This window comes from Macaca thibetana, chromosome 2 (assembly GCF_024542745.1).
Source record: "Macaca thibetana thibetana isolate TM-01 chromosome 2, ASM2454274v1, whole genome shotgun sequence".
NCBI lineage: Eukaryota > Metazoa > Chordata > Mammalia > Primates > Cercopithecidae > Macaca > Macaca thibetana.
In genome coordinates, this window is record NC_065579.1 from 14757623 (window position 1) to 14774654 (window position 17032).

Consider the following 17032-nt stretch of genomic DNA (forward strand, 5'->3'; position numbering starts at 1 on the left):
TGAGATTACAGGTGCCTGCCACCATGCCTGACTAATTTTTGTATTTTCAGTAGAGACAGGGTTTTACCATGTTGGCCAGGCTGGTCTCAAACTCCTGACCTCAGGGGAGCCACCCGTCTCGGCCTCCCAAAGTGCTAGGATTATAGGTGTGAGCCACCACGCCTAGCCTTAAGTTAATTTTTTAAATAGAAACTCTAATTCATAATCACTAAAGTGAGTCTGTTATGTGCTCATTTATTGAAGTTGCTTCCTGCATCAGTCTTCCTCCCCCGTCTCCTCCACAACAGTAGGTATAAATGTATATTTAAGGAACTGCTATGGTATCCACACAATTTTTAGACCAAGTAATGCTGGAATATAGCATAAGGCAATAAAATGTTTACTCTGATAATCGTGCTAAGTCCATTTATGGGCAGATATATCTATCTGCTTTCCCTTCCTAGAATGCAGCCGAGGTAATATATCCTTAAAAACACTTCTAAAACTGCCCAATAAAGGTATTGCTAGTCACAGGAAAACATCTTGTTTTTGCCGTTTTACTTACGTTTCTCATGAGCTTCTGGCCCTTCAGTTTGGGGGGAGTGGTGGTTAGGAAGGGCCAGCCACCATGAACACCTACGTTTACCAGGAAGGTGGTGATAGTTTCTTAATAAAGATCACAAATGTGGACAGCATGGAGCAAGAATCAACCACAGCAGACAGTAGGGTCATTTTACCAGATTTCAGATAACATCATGAAGGTCTGCATTTGGAAAATGGTTTTGCTTGGATGTGTCTGCCATAAAATCATAGCAATAAAACCCTCTGACTTAATTTTTTTTAAAGCATTGCAATGGTTTATTCAATTTTATGAGTCTAAAAGGTACCAACACTTACTGATCTGAGTTTTAAGTCTGTAAAACTTTTGAGTAGCTATGGTGTAACCTGATTTCTAAGATTGCAAAATAAGCTTGAAAAAAAAATCACATCCATTTTACATGCATCCATTCATTACTTTTAATTGATTATACTACAGATAACTTAAGCCTTAGTTCTTTTTCTTTAAGTTTCCCCCCAGTTTTATGAGAGGCATGGACATAATTAGCTTTTTTCCTTTAATAAAAATGCATTATGTGCTGTAGCATACACCAGAGCTTCTACTTTCCAATCAGGCAGGCACAGACTCTCTGAGCTGCTTTTGTTTTTGGTCCCTGGAGGTGTGTATGACAAGTTGACAGAAACAAAAAGGTGAAGACCCTGCTCCACCCAGTATAGAGTCCTCTTTTCTTTGGTGTCTCATGGAAACCTATTAACATGCCTTCCACATAAGTCTCTACATATAAAACTATCAGGCATTATGAATTTGCAGTACAGTCACTTTGACAAAGTTGCTCTTTTATCTTCAAAGTGGAAAAGTCCTGCTAATCAAAATGGAACTGTTGTGAATTAAAGTAGGCCACTGGCTTAAATATCAGGTAGAAAATCAACAGCCTAGTTTTTCTGCTCAGTTTGTGCTAACACTGATGGTCTTTTTGAGGAGTGCTGATAATGCCAAGGGTAGAACTTTTGTACCTAGGTAGGTACCAATCTCTTAAGAGATCCAGGTTTCTGGCATGGTCCTAGCTGCATTGAAACCACTTGTCCTCTGAACTGACACAAGGCTTTGATTCGATTGTTTCACAGCAGAATAAAGGTGAAAACTCTCACCAGAGTTACTGCAATCCATACAGAAGTCTTTACCTGTAAATGCCTTTCCCAATGGAGCATCAACAGATTGGGTGATGGTGGAGTAGGTCAGGAAGACTCAGGTCTTCTAGAGGAAGGGATGCCTCATCACCCCTTGGGCCCAGGCAGCTGCTGTCAGAGAATGACACAGCACCTGCACAGTCGCTGGCCGCTTCCTGCCACTGCTGTCGGTGGGGTGACGGGAGCGAAGTAGGCGTGGACTTTGACATGAGGGAGCTGAGCCTGGAAGGATGAAGAAAACAGTGGAGTCTTTACACTGGTATTTCTAGGATTATGGTCATAATTCTAGTCCGCTATTAAACATCCTCACCTTAGTCAGTTCAAATAGAATTTATGCTGTAGATTGGAGCTGCTACTGTTACTCCCCCAACCCTCTGCCCCGCATTAGTACGTGAAAACACTTACGTTAATATATTTTGATATGTTTCTAAGGATAAGTGAAAACACTTACGTTAATATACTTTGATATGTTTCCACCCGGGGTAGTAACCAGCCCTGTGTGCAAACTAAGTGAATGTTCTCTACAGCTGTAGCACCCTGGATGGGGCTGTTTTGATATGTAAATGCAGTTGCCTAAACTTAAAGCATAATCAATAAAACAATGTAGGTGAACTACATGGCAAAAGCCAAATTCTGTTAAGCCCTCTTACCTGGAAATTAGCCAAGAGAGTTCTACCTCCCACTCATAATGACCTTACATTGCTTGCCTTTAACACAGGCCTTTTTACTTTTTTTGAGAGTTTCACTCCTGTCCCCCAGGCTGGAATGCAATGGTACAATCTGGGCTCACTGCAACCTCCTCCTCCCGGGTTCAAGCGATTCTCCTGCCTCAGCCTCCCAAGCAGCTGGGATTACAGATGTGCACCCAGCTAATTTTGTATTTTTAGTAGAGACGGGGTTTCACCATGTTGGTCAACTGGTCTCGAACTCCTGACCTTGTGATCCGCCTGCCTCGGCCTCCCAAAGTGCTGGGATTACAGTCGTGAGCCACCGCGCCCAGCCCAACAAAGGCTTTCTTATAAGGGCTCCGATCACCAGACTATGTGGAATCTCCATCCCAGACCCAACTCAAGTTGAATCTTCAGGGCAGAGTCTAAGCAAGAACATTTTGACGAAGTCTATAAGGTGCCACTATTGTGCCAGATCAGTTTGCATAACTATTGCATAACAGAGAAAATGGGTGTTGATTTATTTTGAGATGGAGTCTCACTCTGTGGTCCAGGCTGGAGTGCAGTAGTGCAATCTGGGCTCACTGCCTCAGCCTCCCGAGTAGCTGGGATTACAGGCGCCCACCACCACACCCAGCTAATTTTTGTATTTTTAGTAGAAACGGGGTTTCACCATTTTGACCAGACTGGTCTTGAACTCCTGACCTCAAGCGATCCGCCCACCTTGGCTTCTCAAAGTGTTGGGATTACAGGCATGAGCCACCACACACCTGGCCCCGGCCTGATTCTTGATGTTTTCCTTTGTTGCTTAGAAATGTCAGGTGTGACCGACTCCCCTGCCCCACACCTACCCGCATCCGCTTGATGCCTGCACGGGTAACCTGCTGGCAATCGTACAGCTCAAGGCGCTCCAGGCCTCGGCAGTTCTCTAGGTGTTCCAGGGCCACATCAGTGATGAGGAGGCAGTTGTCCAACTCCAGTACCCGCAGCCTCTCATGGCCACAGGTGCTGTTGCTCAGGTGCAGGATCCCATCATCTGTGATGAGTTCACAGTGGGACAGGCTCTGGAACAGGGAGACATTAGTAAATGTTTGCAGGACCTTTATTCCAAGGCTCAAGTCCTAAAAAAAAGCTGGAAGCTAGCCTTTTTGCCCTTCTGCAATGGAATGACACAGCAAGAATGCCCTCAGCAGATGCCAGCCCCTGGACTTCCCAGCCTTCAGAACTATGAGAAGTTTCTGTTCATTACAAATTATCCAGTCTGTGGTAGCAGCACAAAACAGACTGAGACATTTAATCAGGCAGTGAGGACCAAACACAAAGCCTTGGGGCCCTTTGGTTATGGGTTTGCTACACTGGGAGTGGCTTCTCTCCTAATTGTGTAATGATGGAAATAAAATTTTCAGGGGAAATTCCAGAGTTTACCCCCTTGACAGCAGTTTTATTGGCCAGTTCTCCATTTGAGGGGATGCAAGTGAAATCAGTGCATCTAATGTCATTTAGAAAACTGCATAAATAGCTGTGACCCAGAGATGTACTGAACATCTTTGAAGGTTATAATCAAATAGACCTTGAATGGTGTGATCTGACATTACTGACTTCTCTTGGGTAAACAGTAACGGTTGCAGAAGATAAATTCAGATGAATATTACATAGCCAAATGACATTTGTGTAATTCTCTTAAGTTCTCCATATCAAAAACAGTTTTAGACCTGACAGTTTCTCCCAATGCATATCAAATGTAAGATTCACCCCACCATAAAAACTGGAGAGGCAAAAGTACTGCATCAATGTCCCATTTGTTCATTTGTTCCTTCAAATATATGAGCTCCAACTCCGTCCCAGCCCCCACGGGTGCAATGATGAGTAAAAATATACTTTTCTGCACTGGCGGAGCCCAGACTGGAGAGTCTAGAAAATCAAATAATGCTAATCTTTTAAACTGAAGCTGAGATGCTTCGACAGCATATGATAGCAGGATTCGTCCTGGGGAAGAGACCACTGAGTTGCTATTTGAAGGACTAGGAGCTAATCCTAGGAAAGAGAGCAAAGAGTTTGTTGTGTGCAAAGCCCAGGGGTAGCAGGAGAATGGCAAGTACTGTTTAGGAAGAAGGTCAACATATAATAGGTGGGAAATAAGAGGATGCATGTAGATGCAGATGAATTGGGGAGGTAAGGGCCAGATCACAGAGTTGTGTAGATTATGTAAAGAAATTTGATTCCAAGGTCAGTGGGAGGAGTTGTAAGGACAATGTGATGTTACAGTTGTTTTTCAAAAAAGATGGAAAATAAGTGTTGGTGAGGATGTGGAGCAACTGGAAGTCTCATATGCTGCAGGGGTTATTTCGATGTTTCTGACTGAAATGCATACATGTGTTAACCAAAAAACATAGGAATGCTGGCTGTAATAGCCCCAAACTAGAAGCAGTACTCAAATATTCACAACTAGAGAAAGGATAAATAAATCACAGTGTCCCCATTCTATAAAGCTGTGAGAATGAACAATATACAAACTACATGTAACAATATGGATAAGGAAACCAGATGAGTATACATGATGGTTCCATTCATATCATTTAAATAAAATACAAAAAGAGGCAAAACTGATATATGCTATTTGGAAGTCACGACTTTTGGGGGATCAGTGATTGAAAGGGAGCAGAAAGGGCCTTTCTGGGGTCATGATAATGTTGACCTTTGATTGGGGTGTATTCAGTTTATGGAAATGCATTGATCTGTACACCAATGATAAATGTACTTTTCTGCATGTATATTTTACTTCAGTAAAGTTAAAATTGAAAAACCACTCTGCCAAATTTTTTAGTGCAGAAGTGGATACAGTTTAGGGCAAGTGAATGGCTACTGCAGTCTATGAAGCAAGGAAATGTCTGAGAGTTTGGACTTGAGTCCTGGCAGGGGAGACCTAAGTAGATGGGTGTAAGGTATTCCTGCAGAATAAAAAATCTAAGACATAGCAGTAGTACTGGTTGTAACAGCCCCAAACTAGAAACTACCACTAGAAACTAGAACTACTGGCTATGTAACTGAGCAGCAGAGTACAACCTCGAGGGAAGAGAAGCTAAAGAAGAGGAATTCTGTTGGATCTTGATACTTGAAAAGTTCTTCTCTGAGCTTGATCTTAACAATATGGAATATATTTCCTTTCTCATGAATCGAATCACTCTACATGGTTTACATCAAATAGTATTTATGTAATCAATGCTGTTCATTGGTGTTTAGCTTTTAGAATTGACTTATGAGTAAAGCCAGAAAACTGGTTCTTTAGGAGGCTGTTTAAAATTGGTAAATCAAAAAATAGAATTTTGATTACTTACAATAAAATGGAATCAAAAAAGTATCTCTCTGTGTATTTATTTCACTTTATTTTAAATTTTTATTTATTTATTTTTGAGGTAGAGTTTCCCTCTTGTTGCCCAGGCTGGAGTGCAATGGCGCAGTTTCAGCTCAATGCAACCTCCACCTCTCAGGTTCAAGCGATTCTCCTGCCTCAGCCTCCCGAGTAGCTGGGATTATAGGCATGTGCCACCACGCCCGGCTAATTTTGTATTTTTAGTAGAGGCGGGGTTTCTCCATGTTGGTCAGGTTGGTCTCAAACTCCCGACCTCAGGTGATCCGCCCGCCTTGGCCTCCCAAAGTGTTGAGATTACCGGCGTGAGCCACCACGCGTGGCCAATTTCATTTTATTTACATATAGATTCACACATATATATGTGTATATTTACAAACACAGATTGGAGAAAGATGATGGAGGTGGTGTATGAATGCTAATTTCTCCATTGTTTTAATATAGGGAAATTCAGAAATCAAGAAGTTAGCAGTAATATGAGACTGAGGAGATACTGTTATATTAATTGAAAAACTTAGGTACTGGCATATTCAAGTATTCATAGAAATTTTTAAAACCTGATTGAAGGAAAATCAGAGGGTGCTTGGCCTTTTCCAAGTTAACAGGAAAATCTGCTGCCAACAGGGTTCGCATAGCAGTGGGGCCTTCTATATTAACACTAACAACATAGTCAATAGTCAGAGCTGTCTGGTTCGGGCCAATTCTGCAGAGTAGGTGTCATTATTCCCTTTTTACAGATGACGGCATTGTGGCTCAAAGAAGTTGAGACTTGCCAATTATACCCAGCTCAGGCTGGCCTCAAAGCCTTTTCTCCTGTCATGCACTGTCACTCACCCCCGGCAGGAGTGGTGCATTCTGGAAGTGAGCAGCTTGTATCACATTCCTGACTCAGAGGTGGTTAGGGTGGTGGGGCAGAAGATGCAGAATGGGAGGTGGAACTGCTTTTAATTGCCACCAGCAGGTGTCTTCTGCTCCCATGGATGTGGTGTGGATGTGTGTGCGTGAACGACACCGGGAGGAGAGGGACAGAGAAAGACAATCACTTTTCATTGCACAGAGAATTTCTCGAGAAGGACAGAAATGGGCCATAGTGGTTATCCCTGTGTAGGGAACATGGCAACTGGGGATTTTCCTCCTATTCCTGGTACTTTTTCTTTTTTGACGGAGTTTCACTCTTGTTGCCCAGGCTGGAGTGCAATGGCGTGAATCCACCACAACCTCCCGCTCCCAGGTTCAAGCGATTCTCTCAGCCTCCTGAGTAGCTGGAATTATAGGCGTGCACCACCACGCCCGGCTAATTTTTTGTGTTTTTCGTAGAGACAGGGTTTCTCCATGTTGGTTAGGCTGGTCTCGAACTCCTGACTTCAGGCAATCCGCCCGCCTCAGCCTCCCACAGTGCTGGGGATTACAGGTGTAAGCCACCGCGCCCGGCCTCCTGGTACTTTTTAAAGTAACTTTTACTTTTGAATTTTTTTTTCTTTTTTTGAGACAGAGTCTCACCCTGTCGCCAGGCTGGAGTGCAGTGGTGTGATCTCGGCTCACTGCCACCTCTGCCAGGTTCCAGCGATTCCCGTCTCAGCCTGCCGAGTAGCTGGGACTACAGGCGCGCGCCACCACACCCAGCTAATTTTGGTATTTTTAGTAGAGACGGGGTTTCACCATTTTGGCCAGGATGGTCTCAATCTCCCAACCTTGTGATCTGCCCGCCTAAGCCTCCCAAAGTGCTGGGATTACAGGTGTGAGCCACCGTGCCCGGCCCTCTTTTGAATTTTGTCAGTTTTTTTTTCTGCATTAGTTGATGTGATCATGTAATTTTTCTTCTTTAGTTAACATGGTTGATTACATCAGTCAGTTTTCAAATATTAAACTGCACTTGTGTCTCCGGAGTAAATCCTGCTTGGCCATGGTATTATAATTATTTCTATATATTGCTACATTCTATTTGCTAACATTTTGTTACAGATACTTGCTTCTATATTTATGAGGAACATCAGTCTGTAGTTTTTTTGGTACAATTTTTGTTTGGTTTTGATAACAGGGTATTACTGGCCTTGTTAAAAAAAAAAAAAGTTTTGGGAGGCCGAGGCAGATGGATCACTTGAGGTCAGGAGTTCGAGACCAGCCAGGCCAACATGGTGAAACCCTGTCTCTTCTAAAAATACAAAAATTTGCTGGGCGTGGTGGTGCACACCAGTAATCCCAGCTACTCGGGAGGATGAGGCAGGAAAATAGCTTGAACCCAGGAGGCAGAGGTTGCAGTGAGCCGAGATTGTGCCACTGCAGTCCAGCCTGGGCGACAGAGCAAGACTCTGTCTCAAAATAAAGAGTTGTAAAATGTTTTACTGTCTATTTCCTAAAAGACAGTGTATAAAATTGATGTTAATTCAGGTCAGACACAGTGGCTCACACCTGTAATCCCAGCACTTTGGGAGGTCGAGGCAGGCAGATGACCTGAGGTCAGGAGTTTGAGACCAGCCTGGCCAACATGGTGAAACCCCGTCTCCACTAAAAATACAAAAATTAGCCAGGCGTGGTCGCACATGTCTGTAATCCCAGCTATGCACAAGGTTGAGGAGAACCACTTGAATCTGGGAGGCAGAGGTTGCAGTGAGCTGAGATTGTACCATTGCATTCCACCCTGGGCAATAGAGTGAGACCCTGTTTCAAAAAAAAAAAGATGTTCATTCCTTAAATGTTTGGTAGAGTTCCCCAACAAAACCATCTGGATCTGGACATTTCTTTTTTGGGAATCCTGAAACTGCAAATTCAATGAAAACAGTAATCAAATATTTAGATACCTTGCCTCCCAAGTTAGCCCAATTAATAGATCTTTGAAATCGAGAGATGATACCTTACAGAACGAGAACCCAAACAGCTTCTTGCTGTGGTGGGAGGGCTCTTTCATCTTTAAGAGGTGAATAATGTCAGAAAAACTCAGACTCACCAGGGCTTGCAGTTTAGGACAGTGAATGGAGAGCTGGATGAGTGTGCTGTCGGTTATCTGGAGAGAAACACGCTGTGTCAGTGTGGCTTCTACACCAGAACTTAATACCTAATCCTGGCTTCTCCTGAACATGAGAATCAAAAGGTGTAAAAGAGAATTAAAAACTCATCTCAAACACTCTGGGGCTGGGAGCTCCTCTCTTCACCAGCACTCTAAAATCTGCCCACTTCTAGAGATGCATAACTGTTTTTTGGTCTCTCCTCTGGTGCCCCAAGGAGACCTGGGGCAAGAGACAAAGTGGAGTGGGCAAGGAGGGTTCCCAGGATTCTCCTCTTTGGAGTCATCCCATCACTGGACATGCAAGCTTATTTTACAGAGCTATCCTGAACTTCTCTTCTGTAGTTCTGTCTGATGACTGAGAATGGCCAAAAGTTCACACATCCACTGCCATGGCCTTCGCAGGTTTCCAAGCCCTGCCACTGAGGTTGATCAAGGAGGGTCAGGATGACAGCCAGTCAGTGTCTCTGGCTGTGCCGCACTGGCCAGCAGTGACTGAGGGGCAGGCTGCCCTGCAGGGCTGTCAGGAGTCCACTCACCAGGATGCATTCTTCAAGATCCATCTTCTCCAATTCGTGGCAATTCTGGAAGAGTCCACAAGACACACCCTACATGTGAGTCAGTGGTGAGGGCAACAATGGTGGCTTGCCCCACCCCTCTGAGTATTGGCCCAGTGTCCTTGTTCTCTTCTATTAAGAAGCATGCCCTGTTCCTAAAGCTACCCAGTAAACCAGCACTTCTGAGCAGCTTCCTTTTGAGTTACATACGGTGCTTCGGAACTGGGAACAGGGCTGCCTCTGGCTGCGTTTCCTTCTCTCAACTTGGAAAGAGAGTTGTCCAAAACCTTCCCAGTGGCTCGCAGACATCAGCAGGTAAATTTTAGCCCTAGCCTAGGCTCCGGGAGGGCATGGGGATGGGGCACGAAGCCACACTGTGGCAGTTGGGTGGAGGTAGCAGAGTGTATCAGCAGCCCCAGGAGGACATGGGTTCCTGACAGCAGGTCCAGAGGGGCCCCCAGTGGTGTTTGCAGGGCAAAGGGCAGAGTACAGCCCAGTTACGGGGAGCTGCTGAGAGGCCAAGTTGGGGTCCACATGAGGAATGGAGCCGACTGCCAGGAGGAGGCTGGCCCCGCTTGAGCACACGTGAGGCCCAGACCCTTTACAGAACCCTCTACAGGACTTCCCTAGATGTCTGGCTAACCGGAGAAACTGCAGCGCACACCCCAAGGGCTCTGCTCTGCTCTGCTCTGCTCTGCTCCGCTCTGCTCTGCGCCTGTCTTTGCCGAAGACAGTCTTCTGCACACCCGAAACCACTCCAAGTCACTGTGAATTCGGGAGGTGAATTCGAGTTTGGTTGTATTCTTTAAATCCATGCCTTACCCGAGCTAAAAGTGTAAAACCTGCGTCCGTCAAATGGGAGCATCGGGCAGCCTCCAAAATTCTGAGGAGAAAGTATACAGGGGAGAAAACGGTACCAACTAGTTAACAGTGGAAGCACAGAATGTATGATGCATACTTGAGTTTTTGCTGCTCTTTGACATGCTTTTCCTTCTGTTAACAGCCCTGAGGGAGTGTGACCTGCCCAAAGCCCCAAAGTTCCATCCCAAATTTGGAAAGTAAGAATCTTCCTGCTATAGCAGCATGTTGTTTTCAAATAGTATTCTAATATTTGTTTTTTGGGTTTTTTTGTTTGTTTTTTGCAAACGGAGTCTCACACTGTCACCCAGGCTGGAGTGCAGTGGCAGGATCTTGGCTCACTGCAGCCTCCGCCTCCCAGGTTCAAACGATTCTCCCATCTCAGTCTCCCCAAGTAGCTGGGACCACAGGTGCCTGCCACCATGCCCAGCTAATTTTTGTATTTTTAGTAGAAACAGGATTTCATCATGTTGGCCAGGCTGGTCTCAAACTCCTGACCTCAGGTGATCCACCCTCCTCGGCCTCCCGAAGTGCTGGGATTACAGGCGTGAGCCACCATGCCCAGCCTTGTTCACTTTTTAAACACATTTAAAATGAACTTTTCTCAACGAAATCATCTTGATATTTACTGCATTTATAGAAATTCCCAGGTACCCTAAAGGAAATTTTAAAAATTTGTAGACAATGAAAAATAAGTTAATTCTCAGTTACCCAGGCTTAATAGGGATGGGTGCATGAATAACATTCTAAGTTAAACACTCTCTTACAGCAACAATTTTGACCTCCTTTCTGACCAGTTTTGATCGCCCAAATTCCTTCTAAGCAGAAATATCTAAATGATATAGTACCTTCTCTACAACAGTAAGAAAAATTGGTAAAAGCAGAAATATACGATTCTTAAAAGATACAGAACTGGTGTGAGCGTGGGAATGGATCAGTTTCATTGGGAAGTAGAGATTTTTAAAAAGTATCTTTTTTTCTGCCTCTTGGGTAGAGTTTAAAGGTTGCTGGTTCTGAAGTCAGTTTCTATTGTTACTATTGTTAAAATTTTAATATTCATAGCTGGTAATGATAATCTATTACCTTGAAGATCAGAATACAAATTATTGTTTTTTTTTTTTTTTCCCTGAGATGGGATCTCACTCTGTCGCCCAGGCTAGAGTGCAGTGGCACAATCTTGGCTCACTGCAATCTCCGCCTCCCGGGTTCAAGTGATTCTCCTGCCTCAGCATTCCGAGTAGCTGGGACTACAGGCGCCTGCCACCACACCCGGCTAATTTTTGTATTTTTAGTAGAGACAAGGTGTCACCATGCTGGCCGGGCTGGTTTCGACCTCCCAACCTCAGGTGACCCACCCGCCTCAGCATCCCAAAGTGTTGGGATTAAAGGCGTGAGCCACCGTGCCTGGCCTAAATCATTATGTGTTAAAAACAAAACCTTTTTCCTACTGGGGAAGAAGCTAAGTGATTGTGATGTTCCCCTCATTCTTCTGTTTGGCGGCAGGTCTGGAGGACGTGAGGCTACCACTGCTCACTATGTGCTCACTCAGATGCTTAAAGCAATAACAGGATGAGGTAAATTAGGTGGAAAACTGTGACATTCATTGAGAAATTAAAGTTTGGATTCACTGGTGGTAGGCATTTTATACTCTCCCAGTACATCCTTCAATGAACTGGATTTATACATTGTCCCACCCCAATTTACCCAACAAAAGCCAACAACAACATAACTACTGCCTCCACCACCCCTACCTGGCAAGCCTGTCCTCTCCTGCAGGAAGCCCTCTTGGTTAACTCAGCCAAACTCTGAGCTGCAAAGCAAAAAGTGCGGTGTACTCACTGCAGTCGTGGACAGTTCAAACCCAGCGCTGTGAGAGAGGCATCTGTGAGGTTGCTGCAACCCGAAAGGCAGAGAGCCTGCAGCCGGTGACAGCCCCTGCATATCTGCACCACACCCTCATCAGTAATGCGCTGAGGAAAAGCAGCACAGAAAGAAAAGTCAGAGGACACCAGCAATGCCGAAACGGGAGCAGCAGAAAAATATCTGCTGTTGTTCAATGAGTTTTGGTTGCTGATTACTAGCATTTTATCCAAATAACTCCAACAAAATAAGAAGTACAGGGTAGACATGTACTTGTGTTATCTCTGCATAGCTTTAAAATATTCCAGCAATTTAGATAAGACACATGCATCCAGGAAAAAATAAAATTTTTAAATAATACAAATGGAAAATAAAAGTTTAAAATTCCATTTCTCCCTCACTAGAGTCATCAAAATACAGATTTTTTTCATAAAATTCATAAACTCATAATTTAAAAATCTGATTAAATAAAGAACTTTTGAGGCTTCCCGAGTTTAAATGACATTAATGTTTGATTGGATTTCTGCAGATTAATGCCTTATTTACAATATACACATGTATATTTATATTTCATCAAATGTTTTAGACAACAGGAAAATTAAATACATCACAAAATTATTGATACATATCTTAAATTCTAAGAATTTGGCCATGAAGATTCAAAATAATATGTTCACTTGAACAGACTACTTGATACAGAAATAAACACACACATCTATATACTTCAAGCCATCAGCCAGTGCTGTCCTATACATAAGTCAAGGTCCTATTTTTGAATAGTCCTGGCCCATAAGGTCAACATTTGTCCAGCAGATAGTTTCTGGTTTTTTCCCCACCACCAGGGACTCTAAAGATTTATAATATATTCATTTAAAGCTGAATGCAAGGGCTTTCCCTTACCTTTCTCAAAACCTACGTTCCCCTTGAAAAACCTGGCAGGATATAGCAAAGCATCCTCTTCAATTATCAACGTTTACAATGGCAGTGGGGAAGGACCAATAGTTTTCCACAGGCTAATGTCCGGATGAAAATGCCACCTTGCTCTTGCCTATGCGTTTTATTCTTTAAAGCATTTTTGCATGTGTTATTTCGTATTATCCACTGAAACAACGTGAGAGGAGTCATCATCCTCAATTTATAAGTTAAAAAAAAAAGACACTTCATGTCTTATAACTATTTAGTGACCAATTCACGGCATTCCTCAATAGTGTCCCTAATACTCTATTCAACAAAATCAAGACCTGGTCTATATTATTTTTAGGGGCGATGTCGGTGGCTTTGTACTGCGTATGATTCCTTTTTGTTGTTGTTCTTCCATCTTGTGACAAATTGGTAGGTTCTATAAGGACACAGGATGAAAATCAGGGTGTGGCAACATAGCCCATCTCAGCTGCCCGGGGGGCAGATTGCTTTGGGAGACAACATAGAGCCAACGGTGTTCAGGAAAGGCGTGCTACTTACTGAACAGGACTGCAAGTTGAGGCTCACAAGCTCATGGCAGTAATTCTGAATGTGTTTCAGAGCTTCATCTTCTAACTGAGTGGACAGAGAAAACAAAATTTGACAGCTGGAATCCAGGTGAGGGAACAGTGGGACACCAAGAAAAATGCAAAAGCAGCTCCCTGGACGATGTGCCCACACCTGACACATAACACAAACAGCTGTATCAGCCCTCTGGTACCTGTGTGCAGCCCCTCAGGAGCAGGGCTTTCAGGCCTCGACAACCTCGCACCAGTGCCTCGATGCCATCCTTCGTGATCTGATCACACCAAGAGAGGTTCAGGTACTCCAGGTTTCGGCAGCCCTCACTGAGAGAACAAGAAACAAAAACTATGTGCAGTCTCTCCTGTAGAGAGTTAACGACCAACTCTGAGTTTAGTACATCACCAGATAAATAACTCTGAGTTTAATAACTCTGAGTTTCATCACCAGAAATTCAGAAGGGGAGACCCATGCCTGGGACCTCTTGGAGACACCTATTTCTTGCTGGATCCAATGTGACCATTAGGAAGGCTTCCAGAATGTTCATAGTTTTGGGTATTCTCTTGACACAAACAATGGGCACTCTTACCTGATCCCCTTCAAGGAGCTGTTTGTAACAGACACACAGGAGGTCAGATCCAGATGTTTCAGCTTGGAACAGAATCTGCTAAGGCTATAACACGTGCTGAAAAAGAGCGGACGCACTAAAGATATTTTCAACCATGTTTCTTTCCCTTCTCTCTCCCTGTGGCTATTTGGTCACCAATTAATCTTCATTATTTACCTGTCAGTGATTTTTGTGCATCCGTTGAGGTTTAAATGTTCAATGTTTCGGCAGTTCTGTGCAAAGGTCCTAAAATGAGAAAACATTTCAAAGCTCCCTGCAAGTTGCTGGACAGCCACTAGAGGGCATATGAAACCATTCACGCTTAGAACAGTGCTCCCTCAAACTTAATTAAAGCGTGTAAGACTCAGCTAGGGAGGCCGGGCGCGGTGGCTCAAGCCTGTAATCCCAGCACTTTGGGAGGCCGAGGCGGGCGGATCACAAGGTCAGCAGATCGAGACCACAGTGAAACCCCGTCTCTACTAAAAATACAAAAAATTAGCCGGGCGCAGTGGCGGGCGCCTGTAGTCCCAGCTACTCAGGAGGCTGAGGCAGGAGAATGGCGTGAACCCAGGAGGCGGAGCTTGCAGTGAGCCGAGATCGCGCCACTGCACTCCAGCCTGGGCAACAGCGTGAGACTCCGTCTCAAAAAAAAAAAAAAAAAAAAAAGACTCAGCTAGGGTTCTTGTCACAGTGCAGATTCTGATGACAGATCTAGAATGGAGCTTGACAATCTGCAGTTTAAAGAAACTCCCAGGTGATGCCAGTGCTGCTAGTCTAGGGACCACATTTTGAGAAGCAGAGTCCTAGACTACCTATCAATCAGTTCTCCTTTACACACAGCTTGGTGAGTCATCACCAAATCATGAGAATAGAGGCCTAGCTCCCTGCTCCCTCCGCTCTACAAAAAAATCAATTTGAAGCAAGGGGGCAAATCTTCTTGTACTGTGCCATGCTGTCACTTGCTTACCCTAGAGCCTTTCCAGAGAAACCATTTCTGGCGATTGATAGAAGACAGCAGTTAATCAGTATCAAGACCCACTCATTTTACTGGTGAGGACGTTCAGTCATGAAGAGAAACTTCCTCATTGATCTGTGGGTTGGTAGCAAGGCCAGAAGCAGCAAATTAAAACCCCCTATTCACCACTCACTGCTTAACATATTCAGCAAGGACTAGCTCAGGTCATCTCCATCATTCTGAAATACAGCTTTCAGATGTGCTCCTTCCAACCTGCCCTGGTACAGGTAGGGGGAACCAAGCTGGAGCCTGATGGATTGTCTGAGATGAAGAGATGGGGCTGAAAGTCTAGGAAGACCAAGGCAGCCGGAGTTATCTGGCAAGAGCACTAGAGCAGAGAGAACATCACAAAGAGAACTCCAGAGATCTGTGGAGGGTGCCCCTCAAGAATTAATTACAGGCCAGGCATGGTGGCTCATGCCTGTAATCCCAGCAATTTGGGAGACCAAAGCAGGAGGATCACTTGAGCCCAAGAGTTTGAGACCAGCCTAGGCAACATAGTGAGACTCTATCTCCAAAACAACAACAACAACAAAAAGAACTCAGTCCCACACTGACCAATGTACGCATGTGATGAAACTACCCAAAGCCCAAGGCCAGGGAATAAGAATCAACAAAAAGCATTAAAGGAAACAGTAGCCAGAGCTCACCAAGGGCAAGGAATAGTGCCCATTTCTACCAACCAAGGGTGAAAAATGCCACAATTCTTGGGGCATTGGATAGAGTATTGAGAATAGTCTTCCTTTAGGAGTGGTGCACAATTAGCCCTAAACACTGCTTTGGTACAACCTAACAAATCTTAAAAACAAGACCTAACGAGAACTATTCCCAATTAAGTCAACTGTATCCCAGAACAAAACTCGAGTATCTATAGGAATACAAAAATATCTGCACCCAACAAAGTAAAATTCACAATGTCTGGCACTGAACAAAAAATTATGTTTTCATAGAAGGAGGAAAATATATCCACAATAAAGAGAAGATGTAATCCACCAAAACCTACTCTAAACTGACACAAATAGCAGAAACAACAAAGGCATTAAAAGTTACAATGTTATTGCCTAGAATACATTTCTATGAAGCTAACAATTAAACATTATGTAGACACTTGGAAAAATAAAAGGGATCCAAGATGCAGTCGCTCACACCTGTAATCCCAGCACTTTGGGAAGCCAAGGCAAGCAGATCACTTGAGGTCAGAAGTTCAACATCAGCCTGGCCAACATAGTGAAACCCTGTCTCTATTAAAAAAAAAAAAAAAAACACACAAAACGTAGCTGGTGTGGTGGCACATGCCTATAGTTCCAGCTACTTGGGAGGCTGAAGCAGGAGAATCACTTGAACGCGAGAGGTGGAGGTTGCAGTGAGCCATAATCACGCCACTGCACTCCAGCTTGGGCCACAGAGTGAGACTCCATCTCAACAACAACAACAACAACAACAACAACAGCAACAACAACAAAGATATGAAAACCACAATGGCTGATATAAAACTTTATTGGATCTTTATTGGATGAGATTAACAACAGATTAGATATGGCAGAAGAAAAGATTAGTGAACTTGAAGACATAGCAATAGCAACTATCAAAAATGAAACACAGAGCGGAATAAAACAGAAAAAGAACAGAGCATGAATGAACTGTGGGACAACTTCAAGCAACCTAATATACATGTGATTGGAATCACTAAATAAGAGGAGACAGAGGAAGGAGGAAAAAATACTGAAGAAATAATTGCCAAAATTTCCCCAAACTTTATGAAAACAATAAACCTATGGACCCAAGGAACTCAAAGAACTACAAGTGCAAGAAACATGAAGAAAAACACACCAAGGCATATTATAACCAAATTGATCAAAACCAGTGACAGATTAGCCATTCGTGGTGGTGTG

The 17032-nt window shown here is 43.8% G+C and overlaps 1 protein-coding gene across 2 annotated transcripts in view; it reads right to left on the bottom strand.

Annotated features, from left to right (window-relative positions):
• Positions 1 to 17032, bottom strand: part of FBXL2 (F-box and leucine rich repeat protein 2) — a 128327-nt gene that overhangs the window by 17589 nt on the left and 93706 nt on the right. The window contains exons 6-15 of one of the 2 annotated variants that reach the window (XR_007723327.1): positions 14303 to 14371; positions 14108 to 14203; positions 13718 to 13844; positions 13498 to 13572; positions 12016 to 12146; positions 10141 to 10201; positions 9301 to 9345; positions 8705 to 8761; positions 3245 to 3457; positions 1720 to 1947 (exon numbers count right to left, since the gene is read on the bottom strand). Coding sequence is in view for 1 of the 2 variants with exons in the window: in XM_050779404.1 (XP_050635361.1) it covers positions 1840 to 1947; positions 3245 to 3457; positions 8705 to 8761; positions 9301 to 9345; positions 10141 to 10201; positions 12016 to 12146; positions 13498 to 13572; positions 13718 to 13844; positions 14108 to 14203; positions 14303 to 14371 (982 nt within the window). In the remaining variant the exon portion in view is untranslated. Of the gene's footprint in view, positions 1 to 813; positions 1948 to 3244; positions 3458 to 8704; positions 8762 to 9300; positions 9346 to 10140; positions 10202 to 12015; positions 12147 to 13497; positions 13573 to 13717; positions 13845 to 14107; positions 14204 to 14302; positions 14372 to 17032 lie in introns of those variants that run through there. The other variant, XM_050779404.1, reaches the window with a different exon arrangement.